The sequence below is a fragment of the Melopsittacus undulatus genome, chromosome 12, assembly GCF_012275295.1.
Source record: "Melopsittacus undulatus isolate bMelUnd1 chromosome 12, bMelUnd1.mat.Z, whole genome shotgun sequence".
NCBI lineage: Eukaryota > Metazoa > Chordata > Aves > Psittaciformes > Psittaculidae > Melopsittacus > Melopsittacus undulatus.
In genome coordinates, this window is record NC_047538.1 from 11527125 (window position 1) to 11548465 (window position 21341).

At 55.8% G+C, this 21341-nt stretch overlaps 1 protein-coding gene across 1 annotated transcript in view; it reads left to right on the forward strand.

Moving 5' to 3' along the window:
* The first annotated feature begins 17825 nt into the window (after positions 1–17825).
* The window catches only part of SRRM4 (serine/arginine repetitive matrix 4), a 39233-nt gene continuing 35717 nt past the window's right edge, over positions 17826–21341 (forward strand). Inside the window, exon 1 of the mRNA XM_034068557.1 lies at positions 17826–17956. Within this exon, the coding sequence (XP_033924448.1) occupies positions 17826–17956 (131 nt within the window). The remainder of the gene's footprint in view (positions 17957–21341) is intronic.

The following is a 21341-nucleotide window of genomic DNA, read 5'->3' on the forward strand; positions in this document are numbered from 1 at the left end:
TGGAGAAGGGATGGGGCCTTCAGCCTGAGTGGCAGCGAGTGGGAGCTCAGGAAACACGGGCAGCTTGGGGCAGGCAGGGTCCCTTGGCTCCTGCCCTGGTGCTGCTCTGGATCACACGCATTGTTTTGGATGAGGGCTGAGCTGCAGGATGGGATGTTCTGGGAAGCGGTCGATGAAGGTTTTGTGGGAGGTTATTTGATGCTTGACCTTACAGGAACAGGGCTGATTAAAGCCCAGGACCATGCTCAGCTTGCAGCAAGGTCTGGCTGTATTGCAGATGATGCTGTTGCTTGTTAGAAACGTAGTTTCCTTCAGTTGGAAAGTCTGCCTTGTTGCAGGCTGGTCCATAAGCAGTGTTGGCTTGCAGCACAAGGACATCTCTCTTTAGGCCATGCTGAACATGCCTTGCAAAGCCATTTAGGCTCTGCCTTTTATGTCTGGGCAGTGCCACCATGTCTGAACCAGAGAAGCCCCTTGTCTGCTCTTTGACATCCCTGGGTGGGATGCAGATGAACCCACACTTAATGGTGTGTAAAATCCCCCGTTGCCATGACAACTCACCACGCAGTGATGCGCCCAAGTGCTGTCTCTCCACTCCCGGGTCTCGCATCGCCACCAGAAAGCTGTGCGTGCCTCAGTGTGTAGGTGTTCTTTGTTCCAGCTTTCAGAGGTGGTTTATAATCCCCTTGGATCGTGAGCAGAATCTCTCCTGGGCTGGTGAAGGCTTTACTTGGAAGCTCTGATAAGGAGGTTAAGGAAAGGCCAGCAGCCGCTCGCCCTGATGCCAATGCTTCGAGAGCTAAATTTAGCCCCTTGAGTCATTCATGAGTCAGCAGATTGGGGGCAGGAAATCTGGATTTCTCTTTTCTCCCTTCCTTACAAGCACCCAAGGCAGGCTCAGGCTGGCCTGGCTCCTGTCCCCATCCAGCACGTTTCCTGCCCGGAGAAGGGGTTTGGAGGTGGTGATGGAGGCTGCGCTCTCACCGTGGGTTCTTTACTCACAGTGGGCAAAGGAGGAAACCTCAGAGTAATGGCCAAAGGGACAGCTTCCACTTGACTTCTCTTGCCCAGGGTGGGAGTGACTCATCCAGTTCAGGCACTGCAGCAGTGCAGCACACAAGTAACTCAAACCCAAGCATCCTGGAGATGTTGTGGCTTCCCTCTACTATGGGCGTGTGTTCTGCACCCTCTTATCTAATAGGATCTCTCTGAGCATCGCTTAAGCCCTCTGTGTAGTGCAATGAACCACTGAGGTCTGATGCTGCTGCTGGGCAGTATAGAGTGAGAGCATATCACTTGTTTAGAGGATTCCATTCCATGTCTGTCAAATCTGTTCCATTCCATTCTGTCTCTACATCCTATTCCATTCCATCCTATGGTTCTACATTCCATTCTATGCTTCTCGATCCCATTCTATTTGATTTCCTCTCCATTCCATTCACATTCTATTCCCTTCCATTCCACTCTATTCCCTATGCTCACCCTGAACTGAATAACAGTAACAGTTATTTCCCTGTAATGCCAGGCATTTTCAGCTCCAGAAACACATCCAAGGACACAAATCACAAAGCTTACAGGAGGAAACAGGGTTTGCCTTTATGATTCCATTTGATTTTGGTTTGGTTGCTGTGATCAATGGGGCTGCTGTGACATGGAACTGCTTCCCTGGGGCACCTGTCCCTATGGGCTGGGAGGGCACAAGGTCCTACCTGCATGGATGCCTGCTGTGAAGGTGTTGTGCAGGCTCCATGCTGTGCCCATGGCTGATGCCATCCCCAGGGCAGGGTTGGATATCCAGGGATACAGGGAGCAGTGAGGGCTGCTTTTCCCAGGGAACAAGACATGGAATGCTCTTTGTGCACCTTTATGTGTACCAGCAGAGCTGTCAGCAGTGCTGACGGGGGATGTTCCTACACACAGGTGTTCCTATGGGACATGCACCCGGGTGGGAGAGGGACAAACCCACAGGCACGCACCGCAGGGACATGCAGGAGCGAGTCCTCCACGTGCGTGGCTCTCATGGGTGAAAGCTTTGTCAGGCAGTGACAGCTCGGACATCCAGCTTGGGTGAGCCAGGAGACACAAATCCCTGCCTCCGGGATTAGTGCAGCTAATGTGCTTTAAAGACAGACAATTACTTTTGCTGCTGGTGCCTGCTTGTCACAGATGTTGCTCCTCTCCAGGAGAGCTCCTCCAGGTGAACAGGTCCAGCCTTTCCCGGGGAGGTGGCCTCTGGAATTGCTCCTCACTGGGTTTAGGGATATTTCTCCTAATGGGGGTGATTGCTTCTTCCTCCTCCTTTTTGCCTTTTCCCAGCCTGTCCCAGGGTCGGGAAGCATCATCTGCTGGTTTGATTAATGGCCCTTTACTGACAAAGAGACAAATGTCCCCCTGAGGGTGGCACAGGGAAATGGAGGGGCAGGCAAACCCCTTCCCAAACTCCTTCCCCCTCTCAATTTAGCTGTTATTTAACTCATTAATCTTCACTTGGGCAGTTCCAAGGGACCTCAGCCCATGGCCTATGGAAACCTTGCTTTTGGATCCCACTTGCCAAGCAGAGCAAATCACTGCTGTTACCAGGTAGATCAGGAGAAAGGTTGTATTGGGCTTATGGGGCAAGAAGGTGTGGGCTGGTATAAACCCAGGGGAAGGAGTGGGTCCCATGCAGACCCCAAGCAGCTCCTGCCTGTGTCCTGCCTGCTCACTGGCTGCAGGGAAGCTCATGCTCCAGACAGGAATTGCAGCACTTCATTACCTTGGAGGAAACCATGAAAGCTTCCTTCTGCTTGAGTGATCGAGAGGAAAAACACAGAAGGGAGATGTTGGCCATTAAATGGGAATCGGAGGTGTACGGAGAATGGAATGTGGGGTAAATGCCACCTGCAGACCAAGGGCTTTCCCCATCCTGCTGCCTCTCGGGTTCCTTCATGTTGACCTAAATCAACTCAAAGTGTGGCTTCCAGCCCTGCAGCCCCATTTGCTTTGCAGTACTGAGGTGCTGCATCTCCCTCGCCCTGCTTCCCTTGCTGGCCTGGGTTTATCTCCTGCTGGTTAAGCAAGCACAGGCAGTTGTTTAACAAGGCCCTGCTATAACAGATCACCAATGACTACATTTCCAGCACGTTGTGAATGACGAGGAGTGAGCAACACAAAGCTGAGCAGTGCCAGGCTCAGCACCTAATTACTGTCCCCATGTCCCTGCATTGCCACCACAGCCCCTCAGTGCTGCCTGTGCCTGCCTGCACTCCACCTGTGGTTCATTCACAGCTCTTGGCTGCTGCTTCCCTCTCTGCTCCCCATCCTTCTTTTGGTTTATTCATGAAGCCCTTATTTGCCATCTACATTGGATGGGTTCGATCCCAAGGGCCCTCGCTGCATTGCAGGTGCCCCCTCATCCCATCCCTGCTGGAAAGCAAAGGGCAGTGCTGTGTTTGCATCAAAGGCCTGGCCCAGCTCTGCTCAAGCTCCCTTTTTTGTTTAGTGTGTTTATATCCATCCTTTCTCCGCTTAAATCTTTCAGCCTGATAAAGGATGACAGCGCTTCTCGAGTGCCTGGGATGGCATAAATAATTCCAGTGCTGAGAGAGAGATTTACAGTGATATAAATGTCAAGAGTGAGCCCAGTTGGTATTAATGGCCTTATTAGTTATGTTGCTGTAAAATACTGATACTCCAGTTAAGCAGCCATGGTTTTGCTCTGCAGCATTAATTCAATAAATTGAGGTGTTTTGAGATAAATCTTAAAGTCTGCTGGACCCCATTAGAAAATCCTTCATGAGACACCAGGGATCTTCAAATGGGTTGGGCTGAGATGAAGCTGGAGCTAAACCAGCTCTTTGGTGTGCAGGAATGGGGCAGAGACAGTGAGAGCTGCAGCACCATGGGATGGGGATGCTGTGGGCATGGTGGTCCATGCACTTGGGGTGGGTTTGGGCTTTTCAGCTACCAGCTATATGGAAACCACACCTGGAGCTGCATCCCAGAGGTCAGGGCTGGACATCTGTGAGCTGGAGGTTTACTTGGCTCCATCTTGCCAAGGCATTGAGAGCAGGTCCCTGCAGGAAAAGGAGACACAGTCAGTGTTTGGCTGGGGCTGGGAGTATGAAACAGTGTCTCGGGGGTGAAGATGCCCATAATGGTGCTCTCATCCCTGTGCTCTCCCCTGCAGCATCCCAGTTGCCACCTCTGCTTCACTGCCATCATGTTAGTTGGAGGTGAGCTGACAGCCAGGACATCTTGTCTGACCCCCGGCCCCACAGTGCTCATCCTTACCCCATTCCCATGGGCTGCCACCCTCCTCCCAACCCGGAGCTGCTGTAAGAGGTGCTGGTGCTGTCTCCACCACGTCAGTCCCTTTGCTTTGCTATGGAGCTGCTCCTCTTGCCACAGCTCTTCTGCAGCCCTGCAGACTTCCCACCAGTGATCTCCAAGTGTGTGGGGAAGCAGAGATGGAGGCAGGGGAAAAGGATCACAATAATTGAAAATAAATGATGCATTCTATGAAATAAATGGTCTGGTTCCAGCAGTTTGCTGCAGCCAATTCCTGATTTCTTTTCTTCCTGATGGTTGGAGGTGTCTGGGAAAAGGGAGGTTGTCAAAAAAGGAATGGCAGCGCCAGGCTGGTGGGACTGTGAGGGTTTCACCCATGGCTTGGGGAGCACCCTGCAGTGATGGTCACTGGAGCAGGACATCAGCCCTTCCAGCCATGCTGAGGATCCATGGCCTCAGTGCCCAACCATGGCATGTAAGAACTGGATAGAGGAATCACAGGCATTCTGCAGAGCCTCTTCTCTGCTTGCTACTGTCTGCACATGAGGATGTCCCAGGTCTGACACAGTGTCCCTGTATTTAATGGGCATCCTCAAGCACTGCTCTCCTTAGCCTCCTGCCCCAGGATCTGCCTGACCATCAGCTCTGTGCCACCCACAAGCTGTGTTCTATAGGGCTAGCCACACGTTGCCATGGTGGGGGATTGGCTTGGCCAATGGTGACCAGAGCTCTGCTGCTCCTCTCCCTCCTTTAGCACAGGTAAAGCAAACAGACCCTCCTCTTTGAGATGTTCCTCTGGTGAGGATCAGCTCCTGACACTGCTCTTTCTTATGGGAAGTGGCTGTTTGGATTTAACCAGGAACATTAAGATTTCTCTTGCCGTGGATCCCCCACATCCCTGACCATGTCTCAGTTCTCATGCCTTCATAAGGCTTATCCCATATCATTATTTAGCAGCTAATTAATCCTGAGAGTGCTGTACAGGCTTTGAACTGCTGTTTGAAGACTGAGCGGGTGATTTCTGCTCTTGTCAGAGGGATTTGGAGGCAAGATCCCCCAATGACATGAACTTGCTCTCCCTGGGCAGGCTGGACCAGCTCCTGCCTCCCTCCTGCCTCCCTCTGCCTTGGGACCCTGCCAGGCAAATCCCTCCGGAATAAGGAGCAAAACGGTGCTTGGGAAGGATGCAGCTGAGGGGAGGTCCAGCTGCAGACTGGATGTTCCCTGTCTGAGCAGTCAGATGCCAACAGGAGCCTGCCAGGTTCCAGCCCTTCCCTTCTCCCTGTTTTGCCCTGCTTTATCCTGCTCTCTCACAGGCACACTGCAGCGCTGAGCGACAGCTCAGACAGCTCATCAACCCCGACTGCCCATGGCTGCCTGGTGTCTGGTGGAGCTGTGACTCCAGGTCCCATCGCTGCCGCTTCCCCAGGCAGGGATACTGTGCTCTGCTCCCTGCAAACTCCAGCCAAACAGTGGGAAGAGCCAGTGTCCCCTTCTGGATTGGGAGATGCTCTTTCCCCATGTCAGCCTCTTGTTCCTGTCTGCAGAGCGTGCAGTGATCATGGTTGTCCCTCCCAATCCTGCAGCTTTTAAAGCCATGGGTTTCCCTCCTCCATCCTCACCAGGATCAAGAACAGCTCCATGGCAGCTTGAAGCTGGAGATGGTTGGCACAGGGATTGAGCATCAATTGCCGGCTGCTGGGTGAGACCCAACCAAAACCCTTCCGGCGTCAGGAGGCAACTTCCCTCCTGGCTGGGAACAGCAAGCAGCCTGCTTAGAAAGCAGTGTCTGACACTGTGCCATCAGACATCCGATTCCAGCAGCAGCAGCAGTGACCACGAGCAGAAAGCCTGGTGGATCTCAGCCCATTTTGCTCTTAACCTGACCCCGTTTTGTGATGCCCGGAAGATAGCATCACCCCTCACTGGCTGGGGCGTGCAGGAGGGGAGGGTAAACTGCTCTGCCCCCCTTCCTGCTCCTCCACCACTGCTTTATCTCTCCAGAAGCTGTTTGAGTACAGTTTGCTTTGTTATTAATTCCTTTTGCACAGAGGCTTTTATACTGTCTGGGAACAGGGGCTCATGTCACAGAGACACTTTACAGCCCAGCAGTTGTAATACATAAGTGCTATTTAAATAGCCAGCTCATCTAAAAGTAATAAGCAAAGAGCTGAAAGCTTGCCAGGACAGCAGCCTTGTGTGTGCCTATTGAACAGGCTGTATGCAGATGATCTGGGAGAGCAGGGCTTCTTCCAGCAGCTGCCGGGTTGGATCAGGGATGGGACCACATCAGCTGCCCCAGGGATGCTCCAGCTCACCAGCATGGGCAGAACATTGTTGGGTGGCTGTGGCCCATGGGTCTCCTTTCACCAAGTGATGAGTCCTGATGCCCCCGCCTGCTGGAGGAGCAGGTCCCCCCCTTGGCTCCATGGTGCTCCTTGTCTGCAATGCCCAGGAAAGGCCCCTATGCAATGCTGGAGCCACAAGGTCATGCCCAAAGCTGGCAGTAGGGATGCTGAGGGTACCCCAAGGTGCTGCAGTCACCCCCAGCCCATCCTGCCATAGCACATGGTGGCTCTGGGGAAACGGATGTGCTGGGACCCTTTATCTGGGTTTGATTTGCTTTTAATCTGGTAGCTAAATTACCCTCTTCCCAAATGGAATGAATGTGAGGTTTAATCAAAGCCAACCAGCACTGATGGAGCCATGGCAGCAGAGGGAAATAATGCATCCTTATTTGTTTCTCTCCCCCTTTGCTCCCATGGAGACACCCTGGCTCTCCCTGGCGCTCCTCATGCTCCATGGCACCACAGCACACAGGATTTGCCCTGTTATTAACTGGAGCACTACGCTGGCCACTGCAGCAGGACCACTGCTGGCCACTGGATCCCAGCCCTTCTCCTTGGCCACATGTCCCAGTGGGACCGTCCTCATGGTCCTCATCTCCTCAGCCCCTTTCTTTGCAGGAAGAGGGTCTTGCTTGGTGCTCCCATCCCAGGAGCTTGTGTTGGATTCAAGCCCTCCACCCCATGTTTCCTACCACCCACAACAGCACCAGGAGTTGCTCTTAGAGTGTATCCAGGTCTTACCTTGTCTGCCTGAACTATAGACCTGTGGTGACCCTCCGTGGTGCGGAAGCTGAGCATCATCCCAGGCTGGAAACAGCCCCAGGCAAGGGTGGGAGAGGGGATAAAGCCACTGGGTTTCCCTGGCTCTGAATTAGGGGGTAAAGCACCCCCTGATGCCCAGCTGGTCACTGCAGATGGGACACCAGAGCTCTCCCAACCCACCAGATCCCACTGCAGGACCAGCTGCTCCTGGAGGCACGGCTGTGCTGCTGCCTTTCTCCAGATGGATTTTCTCCATCAAGGCTCTTCCAGAAATAGCTTCCATAGAGAGAGCAGCCGGCTCTGCAAACAGCTCACCTGAAAGAGGAGCATCCTCCCTGTGTCCCCGCACACTCCTGAGTGCCCTGGCTCTGTCTCCAGCATGCAGAGACCCTCTGCTTCCCCCAGGGCACAATGGGATGTGCCAGGGTCCTCTGTGTCCGGGTGCTTGTGTCCCAGCTTGGGATCCCCAGCTTTGCTGACAGGCTTGCTCAGCCATGTGGCCCCCCCATGCCCACAGGGAAGGATGGCTGCTGGCTTCCAGGGGAAGGGCAAGTGATCCAGGGGACACAGCACATGGACAGGCATCACCACCCCCCACTGCAGTGCTGCTCCGTGTCCTTCCTTATGTTTATTGTGCCAACATAAAGGGAGGGAATGTGCGTTTATCCTGTAGGTTTACCAGATTTATTAATAGTCTGTAATGTCAGTAATGGCTCAGCTATAAATCTGTTCTTAGGAATTTATAGGGCAAATATTGCAGCACCATATTAAAGACACCACTCAGAAACGCCTGTGAGCACCAGCCTGGCGGCTTCGGGAGCAGGAGACAGTTATCCCTGGGGAAGGAGAGGCGGTGAGTTCATCCCTGGTGCTGTTCCCTCCAGCTGGGAGGTTCTGGTGGCCTCCTGCTCTGCTCTGTGCAGGCTCCGAGGGCAGAGTGGGTGCCAGCACCATCCGGATGCTGATGCTCCCATCTCACATCCCTTCGAGCTCCTGTTTCCTCCACCCCCCGTCCCCGGGGACCCCCCAGTCTGCCATCACCTCATCCCCAGCCCAGGGTGACAGCGTTTACAGTGAAGTGTAATTGCTAATCAGACACAGGCAATCAGCTCATCCCCCGGGGGGGGGGGGGGTGTTTGCTTCATTCCCCTGCTGAAGGTGACTCCTGCAGGAGTTCAGATTTAAAGGTGATAATCATCAGAAGTTCATTAAATCAGCACCAGGCTCATTTGCACTTAGTGAGGGAGGAGGAGAGGGTGTCTCTGCCCCCCCCCCCCCCAACCCAACCCTCCATGATGGGGTGCTGCAGTGATGCCTCCAGCTGGACGAGGCTCCAGCCATAGCCAGGAGCCCTCTCTGATTTACTCCTTCTGTCCCGGGGCTGCTGCAGTCATGAGTCAACAGCGCAGTAGATTTAAATGCAAAACACCATTATCCTCCATTAAAAGCTCTGTCATCACCCAGACTGCACAGGAAAGAGTTATGAGGCCGTTATACTCCCAGTGACACACGGTTCCCCGCACAGCAGCCGAGGTGATGCACTCAGATGATGGGCTGGTGGTGCTCGGACAAGGGCTCCGCTCTGTGAGGGGCCTGACATTTGCTTTTCCCTCAGTGGGCTCCCTTCCCTGGTTTCAGAGCAGGAAGGGAAGGTGCAGGAGAGCCCATGGACACTGGGGTGCCATGGCACAGGAGGGATGCTGCCGGCATGGCAGGGATGCACCGTGTGCGCTGGGGATGCTTGGGGATGAGCCGAGCCCTGGAGCAGGTGAGTGCTGGGGGAGCTTTGAGGACTGACAAAGATGGACAAGCCCTGCGGAACCCAGGTGCTGTTCTTGGCATGGTTTTCCTGTCCTTGGGAATGGCAGACAGCAGGAGAGCGATGCCTGGGATGGGGATGGGGCCATGGTCCCTCAGCTGCCCCATCACTCACCAGGGACACAGGGTGGCTGCAAAGAAATCACCCCTCTCTGTGAGCACACAGGGCTTTATGCTCCTCACAACCCCCAGCAGAGCAGAGCTGGTGTTCCACATCACCCTCAGCGATTCCCTGTCACCAGGATTTGGAAGCGAGCGAGGCAGAGCAGCTTCCCTGTGGCGGGGTGTGGATTCACGGCTCCTAATTTAATTAAGACAAGATCAAAAGGGAACTGTCTTAAACAGTAAATCAGGTAGAGGGAGTGGAGTTCCTTCCTTCCATTACAGTGTGCATTTGTTACAGCCAGCCGCTCCATCAGTCTTCCTTCGGCAAAGGAAAGGTGTCAAGTGAAGAGAGCCCTTCCCACTGCTTACAGAGGACATTATTGACCTGGGTGTCAGGAAGCTGATAGCAGCCCAGGGCCTGGCAGCACAAGACCCTTCCCCATGGAATACAGCGATGCTGGAGGTGCCCGAGGAGCTCCTCTTGGTGCCAGGTGACAATGGGCACTTGGAGGGACAGGGGCAGGCAGCGCTCAGCCCGGTGCAGGCTGCAGGGCCCTGCTCTCGGGGACCGCAGGCTGTGCCATTGGCAGCAGTGGCAAGGACAGGGGCCAGGCTGGCAGCAGCCTCATCTGTGGAATAATTAATCCTCTTTTGATTGTCTGCTGTGTAACTCATCAGTGGCCAGGAGGTAATCACGCATGTGAAATGAAGCCTTCTCTTCCTTAACAAGCGCTGAATCGTGACCAGCATCTGCTTGTTCCTGACACTTGCATCTTACGGGCAGTCTGAACAGTTATTTCCAATAAACCCATTTGTATTCTATTAAAACTATATATATATATATATTGAAGAGCAAGCAGCCTCCTGCTCTGCACTCCTGCTCCCAGCATCGTCCCCCTCATCTTTGCTTTTTCAGCCTTTGGTTTTCAGGAGCAACATGAAGGCTCTGCAGGAGTCTCCCAGTGAGGATAATGATGGTGGCAGGACTGCTTTCCTCGTAATCTGGGTGTGATGCCGGCTTCTCATAGTTAATAGCAAACAAGGAGCCTGTCTGAACACAGGAGCATTTCTGCCTACCATTTACCTGGAGCAAACTGCAATGAAGCCACTGGTTGTGCTGCCAGTGCAATGTTATAATTAGGTTAATGAGAGAGGAGCCAGCGGCCGCTCTGGGGAGCTCTGTCCCTGGGTGCAGCAGGGGGATCTGTGCCCAGCGGGTGCTGGACCAGCATCGCCAGGAGATGCCCGAACCAGCCCTGCTTCCCCAGGGCTATCACTCACCCTGTGGTGGGCACTGGAGCCTGAGAACGGCTGATGGAAACGACCTGCCTGCTAATTGGAGCTGATGAGGCATGGCCTGGTTAACGGTGCTCCAGGAGGCAGCGGCAGCAGTGGGGCTGTGATGGGCTCTGTGCCAGCCAAAGCCTCGGGGGGGGGTAGGACCCAAAATGAGGAACTGAGGGGGGGGTTTGTCAGGGAGAGGATGGGGTCACTTCCCCATCAGCCTCGGCTGTTTGATGAGCAGTACGTGATGCCTCCCTGCTCCCACAGCTATGTGTGGGGGCACGAGGAGAAGCTTTTTGTGGGTGCTGCTGCCCATGGGGTTCAAGGTGGGGGCAGGCAGGGGTCTGCAGGGATGGGGTGCTCCTCGGCACAAGGAGCATACCCACAGACTGTTGGAGGATGCCAACCCTGCTGTCCCTGAGCTAAATTTGCTTTAACCTGTCTCAGGTGGGAACCAGGGACCACAGGGGATTTACTGTAATTGCCTAAATCAACTAAAGGAAATAAAGCTCTTGGGAAAGGCAGCAGATCCCACACTGGGGCTGCAGGTGCAAAACACCAACCTGCAGCTCTTTTGAAGCCCTCTGAGCTATCCTTGCTGCAGCAGAGCCTAAAGCCACTATCAGCTAACCAAAACCAACCCTAAAGTGCTGAGAACCAACTCTGCACCCTAAACCATGACCCGAGGCTGTGGAACACGCACACTGCATTTGGACTCTATCGGTGCTAAAAGGAGCCAGGACCAGCCCTGCTCGGGATGCTACAAAGGGGAAACCAGTGGGCATACTTTATTTCCTTCCTTCACCCTAAAGGAAGTGCAGATCCCCACCAGCTCTCGATCCTGCTTGCAAACCAGCCTGCCCAGTGACAGCAAGGTCAGCAAGATCTGGGGCTCCCGGCTGCATCCCTCGTCAAACTCAGATCCTGTCACTGTAATTTAGCCCTGTTTAACCGGTGCTTAAATTAGCCACGGATGGGACCTGGCTGCAGCTGCGGCTGGGTTCGAACCTGTTCGAGGTGGCAGCGGAGTAAAACGTTTTCACGTTTCATTAGTGCCACTTAATGGGCAGTGCCTGCCCCCCAAGCCCTCCCTTTGTTCTCCGGAGCAGCGAAGTTCACGCAGCAGCAATTACTCTGCCTGTAACATGGCCAAACGCTCCCCGTGTTCTGCTGCTCCATAGGGATGCGAAGCCTTGGATTTAGGGGTCTGGGTGCTCCCCTGAGGCACTGGGAGTGTTAGGGGTGAAGGAGCTGAGGTAGGAGCATCCCAAGAGGAGCACAATGGCCTTGCCCTGGGATGGTGTTGCCTGGCACCCCCCACCCCGGCTTTCTCACAAGCAGGGCAATGCCTTTGATCCAAATGAGGAAGCTTTTCCAGTCGAAGCAGCTCTTTAGCAGAAGCCCATTTAATGCTCAGGCTGATGGCCTCAAGTGCTTTCTTTTACAGTATTTTTGTTCTGTCTATTATAAGTAATAGTCTATAAAAGCTGGAATGTGACACTTTGCTCCCTCCTGCTTCATTCCCCCATGGCACGGGCAGCGCTGCATGGCAGAGCAAGGCTCCTCTGCCCATGGCTGCTGCTGCAGAGCAGTGATCCAGAAGGTGGGGGGAAAACCTCTGGTGATGGCATGGAATCCAAGTGCTCATCCCATAGGCACACCGCAGGCAGGCTTGGTTAAACAGCTTTGGCTTTGAGGCCACATCTCTGGTTCTTGGGCAGCATTTTCCCCATCCCTGGTGGGCTTGGGATGGAGGGGTCATGGTGTGAAATGAGTTTTGAGGTCTGAGTCCAGACTGAAAGCGCAGGGATTGTAACTCGTCCCTCTTCATCCAGATCTCAGCTCTATGGGATATGGGCTCCTGTAGCCAGGGAGGACAAGGAATGGTGCTGGGTGCTGAGCCCAGTGGGGTTTTAAAGCTGATGAAGTTTGGGGAAACCAAACGTCCTCCTGCCCTGGTTTAGATTCATGCAGAGGCACAGCCAGGCACAGAGAGGTGCTGGAGGAGGAGAGTCAGGAGCTGGCACTGGGACCTGCAGTGAGCTGGGAATGAGAAAATCCTGGTGTTAGCTTGGAGGAGGAGATGCATCCTGGGACCAGCTCATCCCACCCTTCCCAAGTTGGAAGCAAAAACTTTCCAGCTCTGCAGCACAAACCTGTGTTGAGCATCCTTGATGCCCAGTTCCAGGCAGATCCCAAGCTGGAATCTGGGATCCAATGAGCCACTCCACTTCCCTAGCCAGGGAACAGAGCAGCTTGTGTGATCCTGGCTGCTAATTGCCAGCCAGGGAAGGGGATGAGGAGGAGGGCAGACTGCATTTCACCCTGCCCATCTCCTGGGTGCATCTTCAGGCTGCTGGGAGCCCAGCAAGGGCTTTCCTCCTCTTGCTCCCAAGCTGGGCCCTGCCTCTGCTGCCGGGACACTCCAGCCCCTGCATCACCCCATCAGCTGCTGTGACCTTTGGGCAGTGGTACCCGGAGCCGCAGCGGCTGCTCGGCTTTGCCGCAGGGTCCCCAGCGGCAGGCTCAGCGCTGCGGCCACTGCGGCTCACAGGGGAAATGGTGTTTTCATCTCCATCCCTCCATCCCCCTTCCCGCTCTGGAGCTTTCTTTGAGCCAAAGGGAAGAAAAGGCTGTGGTCTGGCTCTGCTGCTTCCCCTCCGCGCCTGCCCTTTCATGCCCCTCTTTCCGGCAGCTGCAAATGGCTTTGCCTGCGAGCGCTCGCACTTGTCTGTTCTCTGTGCCTTTTCATCTTGTGCTGCCTAAATACCAGGGCTGGATGGCTTTGGTAGGTGAGCGAGGAGGAAAAAGGGCTTCTGCTGAAGAGGATGCATGGGCAGGAGAGCTGCAGAGCTCCTTGTGCCAGCAGGGAATCTGGGTGCCTCCTCCGAGGCAGCACAGAAAGCCAGGGTGGGAGATACCCACTCCGGGTGCTCTTCCCCCGGAGGGGGATGCAGGGGCTTGGCAAGTGCTCCATCTGGAGATGATGGAGAGGGATCTTGGGACCACTGCGAGGCAGCTCAGGCCTGGCTGGGGGTGTCCTGCATGCTGGGGGGGACACCCAGTGCTGGTCCTGCTCCCACCACAGGTTTTCATACCCCATACCTGCAGGTTCCCCCCTTTCCTCCTCAAGGGATGCATAGGAACAGTGGAGTCAGCACTGATGGAGGGGATGTGGGCACCCTCAAACCAAGGGAGCACAGGTACCCCCCCCCCCCCCCAATATCAGCCCTTTCCCTTCACAAGTGCCTTGTTCATGGATGTACCTGGCAGGGGGGACAGGCAGAGGGGGGACCCCGGGTTCTGCCCAGGACTGTGGGGCTGGCCAGGAGCCTTTCAATGGGAGGGAAAGAGCCATAAACCAGATATTTCCCACCATTAGGATGATGATGAACACCCTTTTGCAACAGTTTGCCTCTGCAAGATGCATTTAATGAGTTAAAGATGCTCCAGCAGCAGCATGGGGCTGCTCAGCTACCCACCACCCTCCAAAGGGCTTTTCCCAGTTTGACACGTGATGCTGCACACTGTCCCATAGCCATTGCTGCTTCCCTGCCCTGCAGCCCATTCCACACCACCTTTCTGGGATAACCAGCTTGGATCCAGCCCCGCTGAGCATCTCCCAGCCCCTCTGCCCAAGCAGCCCCATGGCCAGACCCACTCAGCATCCAGACTGGAGCTGTGCATCACGCTGGAAGCTCACATCTCAGCTGCAAGGAGCCCTTCTTCCTTCTCCTCCTCCCTGGCCGAAGCAAGCAGACCCTGCAGCAGGCAGCCGTGATGGAGAGCCCCCCTCCTGCCAGGCAAGGCTGCCTTAGCCAAGGGAATAATTGGTAGGTGCTTCTGAAGTGCCATGAATAGAGGGCACTCGTGGCCTTTGTTTATCGACTCTCGAGTGATAATGAACACTTCCAAAGATAATGATGGATTTTGTGCATTCACAGGAGCCCTGGTAACTGGGGAAGGGCTGGAGCAGCACCGCAGCAACACTGCCCGAGGCGGGAATGGGGCGGCTTGGGCAACCTCCGGCTCCAGCTCTTCCCGTGGGGCAAGTGGAAGAAGAAGGAAACACAGAACTCAGCGTCTATAGGCAAACATCAGTGCAGCTGCAGGGCAGACCCGGCTTTCTGCTCTCTCTTAGGGGGAGCAGATTAACATTGAATCCTACTTACACACATTTTCTCCTTTCCCTCCCCTCGGGTACCTCTTGAACATACACAGCCTCACATCCCCCCGGTCACCTTGTCCCTTGACAGAGGCTGAGCACCCACAGCAAGTGTTCACCCAGGGCAAGGACCCCTCTCCTTTCTCTGTCCTAGGGACAGGAAGTGATGAGGAGGTTGGGCCCTTTAAGCATGGGAGAGGATAAAGCAGGAGGCAGGGCTGGGTGCTGAGCATCCCCACCTGCCTCTGAGCCAGACAGGTCCCTCTCTGCTTTCCCAGGGGGTGTGGGCCTTGAGGGGTGCTGGGTGTTGTAGGGCTGTGGAGCTGCGTGCAATGAGCGGTGCTGGGGGCCCCACAGCCCTGGGGAGAGCCTTGTTTGCAGCCTTTGAGCAGGGGAATGGGGGGAAGCCCTTTGTGTCATTAAAACCCAACCAAACCCCATCAAATCCTGGGAGAAGGGGGCTCTAAAGAAGTGATTGTTTTATGCTATCTTATTTCCTCCCTTCAAGTCCCTGTTTCTCTTTTGCCTTCCCAGGACTCACTACAGTTTATTGTTACCCGTTTGAGTGCAGACATTTGAACCTGGCAGAGCCCCATGCTATTGCTGGGCTGTAAATAACCTGAGGTGGCATTTATTGCCATGGCAGGGAAGGCAGCATCTGCTGGGGCCCTGGGGATGCTGGTTCTAGAGTATGGCTGTGACCACCCCCAGGGCTCAGGATGGGGAGGGCAGGAGGGGCTGCCTGTGTCCTATGGCACTGTCCCATAGCTCCTCACAGCCCAGGTCTGGGGAAACACTGGCAGTGCCACACTAGAAACATAAGGTTTAATTTCTGCTTATATATAATACTGCTTTTTCTGGGTATCTTGTAATGCTTTCCCAGGCTGTTTATTTATGAGACAATTTATTATGGCACAGTTATTCTATAGCAGGGAAGTCTATTCCTAGGAGCCTCCATTAACGGAGCCAATTGCTTAATTGGCTCACTGATGTCTCCGCAAGGTATGCCAGGAGAGAGGCTTCTTGTTGTAAGGATCCCAGCCTCCCTTCTGCCCACACGCCACCAGTGCTGCTAATTTAATAGTGCAAACATTTATTATTCCTTTTATTTTGTAGTTAATTTTAGGATGCTCGGAGCTGTTCCGGGGTTGCTGGTAGGAGGAAGGGGCTGGAATGCCCTGCAGTGCAATGAGGAGCTTGGCTGCAGCTGGGGGGGTTGGACTCCTCCTTCGAAGCCCAGGGGGATGCAGGGGCTGATGCCTTGCAGGGTATTTGGTTAATGAGCTACAAGAGGAGGGCTGGGGCTGATCCCCTCCTGCATCTGGGTCATTCAAGTGAGGCCAGGGCGTATGGGCACCTGATCTCCCTTTGAGTTTAATGTGCTCCGAAGGGAAACGGGCTCCTAACGAACAGGCTGTGTGTTATGGGAGTGCCTGGAAGGGCCAGAGGAAACCCAAGCTTGGACTGGGTTGGGTGGCAAGTCCCTGCTCCCACTGGTGGCTGTCCTGGGGCTGGTGGGTGCTCACTGTGCCCTCCCTGTGTTGTGCCTTTGTAGTGTGGCTGCTCTAGACCTCTCAAGCCCTTTCCCCTGCTCCTCTTCTGCCCCACTGTGTGCAGTGCCCATGCCTGACCGATGCATGTGCAATGTACCCTGGGCTAGGGCAGAGCCGGAGCTTGCACCTGGTCTTTCCGAGCCCCTCGTGGTGCCTGTTCCTGTGGGTGGTTTCCCAGGGGAAGCAGCCTCCCTGCTCCGTGTCTGAGCATCACCCTTCCCTCGCAGGCTTGTTGGGGCCGTCTGGCAGAGCCAACAGCGTCTCTATAGAGCCCCGCTGGACCCGTGCCCGCTCCAGCAGCCGCCTCCAGCCCCGCAGCACAAAGCCCAGCGCTGCCGGCCGACGCGTGCCGCCGAGGTCCCTTTGTGGCTGCCGGTGTGGGGACACGGGTGGAGGCTGCCGGGCCCGTGTGCCATCGGGGCAGGGCAGGGGAGCGGGCAGGCCGTGCTGCCGGAAGGAGCCTCCCGTTAGTGCTGTATTCGGTGCAAGAAAGTGATTGAGTTTCTTCGTCATCTTTCCTTCCTTCCTGGCTCCCACCACCTATTGTTCCTGGCTCCATTATCCCCCTGCCGCTTACATAAATGTATCATGAGGGTTTCCAAGGCACAATAGAGAGAGTCTCATTCATCCAAGGTCACCAGCTTTTACTTGCACTTCAAAGCATCTGGTGCAAGAAACGCTTTCTCCTGAAGATGCTTTTATTGTACTCGGTGCAGAGGCGAAGGGGAATTGCTCTGCTGCATTAGTGCTGCCCCAGCCCTTCCCTCCCACTTTCCGTGTGCCTGGTCTTGGTGGGTCTAATCCTGCCCTGGAAGGTGAGGAGTTGTTTTCTGAGCTGGCTGGGACCCCACTGTGGGGTTTCCCAGCCCCATTGCTGCAGCCAAGCAGGAGTCTGCCCCATCCCTGCCCTTCTACCAGTGCGTGTTAAATGGGAAGGGATAAGGAGAGGGGGAAATAAAAGGAGACTTTGGGACTTGTATGGGGAGGAGTATGGACCAGTTACAGAGAGGTCTCCCTGGCCTCCTGCTGCTTTCTCCCTCGCCCATCCGGGCTGGTGGCTCTGTGCTCTCCCTCCGCGTCCGGTAAACGGTTTGGACTAGGGAAAAGCAAAGGTAGCCCTTGTTGGGGGATCGGGACTTGTGGGGTTCAGGCCAGCGCTCTGCCCTGGAGGGTTTGTGCCCACAGAGCGCAAGGCGTGGGGGTACCGTGACCCAGCAGCTCCTTGCTGGGGGGGGCAGTGATGGGGATGCAGTAAGGGAGGTGCTGGGCTCAGTGGAGACCCCAGGCTGGGAGCGGGGGTGCCCGCAGCGGAAGGAGCGCTCCGGGCTCCGGCTGCCGCGGGAGGCGGTGCCGGGAGGGGACGGCCGCGGCCGGGCCCAGCCCCGCTCCTCTCCTCTCCTGTCCCCGCCTCCCCGGCACATAACGGGCAGGGGGCGGCTCCCGCACAGCTCCGGGGCCGGCGCCGAGCCGCGGGATGTAGCGCTCAGCACCGCGGAGAGCGGCGGGGCCGATCCGGGGGTGATGGCCGGGGTGCAGCAGGGTGAGAAGCAGCTCTTCGAGAAGTTCTGGAGAGGCACCTTCAAAGCTGTGGCCACGCCGCGACCCGAGAGCATCATCGTGGCCAGCATCACGGCCCGCAAGCCGCTGTCCAGGTAAGGGCTGCCAGGACACGGGGGGGGGGGGGGACCCGGGGGTACCACCTCATCCTGCTCCGGCTGGGGGCTGCATCAGCCTGAGCCCCCCATCACCCCCAGTTAGTAGCTCCCCATCAGGAGGGTCTGGAGCATCTTCTTCCTGCCCCATGCCAATTGGGTACTGGAGGATGTGGGGGTCCCCCACATGCTTAGGGCAAACGGATGTTGACTGGCTGGGCCCCCCCCTCTCCCTGGTAGGTGCTGTGCTCCCGAGGGGAGCAGGCTTGGGAAACTTTGCTCAGAGGTGCTTGGAGCCCTGGAGCTGACTGCTTCCCAAGGGGAGCCTGGGAAGCTCTAGCTGGGCTATGGAGGGGGGCAGTGGTGGGGGTCATCAGCCAGAAAGTGTGGCCAGTTCCATCCCTGCCATGCAGAGCCCTGGGATGTGTGTCCTGCTCGGTGGTTGTCTTGTTTCTGCATCACTCCTTCACTAGGGACCACTGGGAAGGTGATGCCCAGGGAGGGGAACTGCCCCCCTCCAGCTGGACCCTGCCTTGGTGCAGGGGAAGGCTGATGCTGCCCAAGGAGCCTGCTCACAGCCATGGACCAGGGCAGCTCCATGTCTGGTGTCCCTCAGCTCCCAAAGCCAAGCAGCCTCAGTTTGGCACGTCTGGTACCTGCCTGCCTTATCCCTCTTGCTCCTCATCTTTGCCAGAGGCAGAGCAATGGCCAAACCCCGTGAAACTGGGAAAAGGGGCTGCTTGTATACACCGAGCAGCTCAGCCAGGCTGTCTCATGGACAAACATCCGTGTGGCTTCCTCACAACAACGCACTCTCTAATTTAGATCAGTTTTATTTTGCTGTCTCAATATTGGTTAAAAATATCCTCTTTGCGCTATTTTTTATGAGGAAAAGAGGCTTTTCCTGGTTCTTCTCCCTCCTTGTTTTATATTCGCACTGCTGGCTGCTGCTGTGTGGGGAGCGCCCCAAAGTTTCATGAAGGTGACGGGTCTCTAGAGGAGAGGGCTCAGTGTGCAGTGGGCTCAGCCTGCACTAAGGAGCAGAGAGGTCGTGCGGAGCTGCTTTTGATGCCTCCTGTGTTGGCAGAGGCTGTGAGCCACGGTAGCAATGGGGATGGGGGTCCCAGCACTCAAGCAATGCAAGGAGCATTTCTGCCTCTGTGACCAAGCTGCCCAAGCATGAATTTTGCCGATGTCTCCAACTGCCATTAACCAGGGTAGGAAACTGGGAAAGGCTTCTAAAGGAGAGGAGCAAATCTTGTTTCCAGGGACAGCATTTGTAGGGCTTCAGCCTTCATGGGGGAGAGGAACCACTGTGCCTTCCTCCTCCATCAGGCTCAGGCAGCTCTCAAATAGGCTAGCAGCAGGCTGGGTGCTGCCTTGCACACAAACACTTTCCAGCTTGACTGTGCCCGAGCAAGCCGTGCTGCTTAAATACCTCACAGTTGGAGATGTAATACAGCAGCAAATTAGGACACTGGGGAAATACAGCAAGCCTGAGTAGCAGGGATGCTGCACGGCTCTGAGCAGCCGCTGGGATTGCCGCAGACAGCCTGTCAGGCTGAGCGCAGCGGCTCGGAGCGCTGGCAGCTCCATTCCGAAGTTGAGGAAGGAGCGTGGCTCTCTAGTTCGCTGGCAATGCCAGCTCCAACTGCAGGGAAATCGCCGGTGTCGGGATCAGGAGCTCTTGGTGCACAACCAAATGGACCCACCAGGTTGGCTTTGCTGTGCTTTGCACCTTGGCATCGGCAGATCCTGTACAACGGGGTCCCCAAGTAGGGGTGTGCTCCGTGCAGCCGGTCACAACAGTGCCAGGTCCCCGTGGCAGGTCCCCACTCCAGCTCCTTTTGTCTCCTTGCAGTGTGTGCCGCCGGCCGGGATGAGGGGATGGATATTCCCTGCGGTGCAGCCATCTGCTCCGCTGCCCTCGCTGCGGGGTGCAGGGGGTCAGCCCCGGCAGGGCTCTCTGCTGCGCTTGCCCTTGTGCCACAGAGGGGCTCTGCTGGTCAGGGGAGCAGAAGCCGAAGGTTGGGGAGCAGAAAGAGGCTTCCTGGCTCCTCTCATCAGGGCTTGCATCGTGCGGGGCTCTGCTCTTGGCACAGTCACACCTCTGAGATTCCAGATCTCACAGCCCCAAAGGCCTCCCTAACGGGGAGCACAGCGATGTCCCCAGCACCCTGAGCTGGCACCAGCAATAGCTAGAGGCAGGCTCTGGCTACCCATGCACAGAGAAAACGGCCCCGAGGCTTGCAGCAGCTCCTCTTGGAGCTGTCTCCGTGCCTGGCTCCGCTCTGGGTTTGTTTTCCTGACGGTTCTGCCGTGCTGCTGCTCGTATTGGCTTTTCTTCCCTGACGATGCTCCCATCTAATTTAGGAGCAAATGAGTGCGGTGCCAGCAAGCAGAGTGCACCGGGCAGGAGACGGGCAGACCCGTTAGCCAAAGGAAAGATTAAGATGACCATCTGGATCCGTTTTCTCCCACACTTGACAGCTGGTCCTGTGCAAACTCCGCAGGTCCGTGCCCTGGATCCGGCCCCACGCTTCCCGCAGCAGCGGAGGCAACGGCAGGGTTTCTAGGACAGTGCTGCCCATCTCCCCATCGCTGCGCTGGTTGAGCCTTTGTGGGGTGCCATGGGGGTCCTGTTGGGAACACCCACAGTGGGCATGGCTGAAGGCTCAGTCCTGAATCTTTGTGGGGCTATGGTGGGGTTCCTGGGGGTAGAAAGTGATGTTTTGTGTCCCTGTGTCATTCCCCACTACTTGAGCTGGGTCTTCCCCATGCTCCATCTCTCACCACCACCTTCCTGCTGGTCCTGGAGATAAAGCCTCTTCCATCTAAACTGCCATCAAGCTCGCTGGGATGTTTGGAGGGTTAAAGCTCTGATAAACCCAGGTTCATCCTGGAACAAAAGAATACATTAATCCCTTCGCTCCCGGTCCTGTAGGAGCTGGAGGAGAAAAGGGGGATGGGGTATTTACTCAGCCCCAAACACAGCTTTGTGCCCAGAGCAGGGCTCTGCCAAAGTAAATGGATTATTGAGCAGTTTGCAGTGAGAAAGGAAAAGCCGAGGTGATGGGGAAAGGGGCTTTTCCAATTAACCTTACCTCTCCATAGGGCCTGGTGAGGCGTTAGGGTACAGCTTCTGCATAGGCAAAATCCCAGGGTGGGATTGGAGGGGTTTGTGTGCCCAGTGGGCTGGGGAGCGCTGGGGACAGGGACAGGAGCCGGGTACCCTTGCTCCCTCTTGCTGGTCCACAAGGATGCTGCAGGCAGCTTCGGCTCTTGTGAACTGAAAACAGTCTTTAAACCTCCTGTGATAAGGTTCACCCAGTCTCAGCCCAGCCTTTGGGGGTGGCTGTCACCACCACCCCATAGCCTCAGCCCC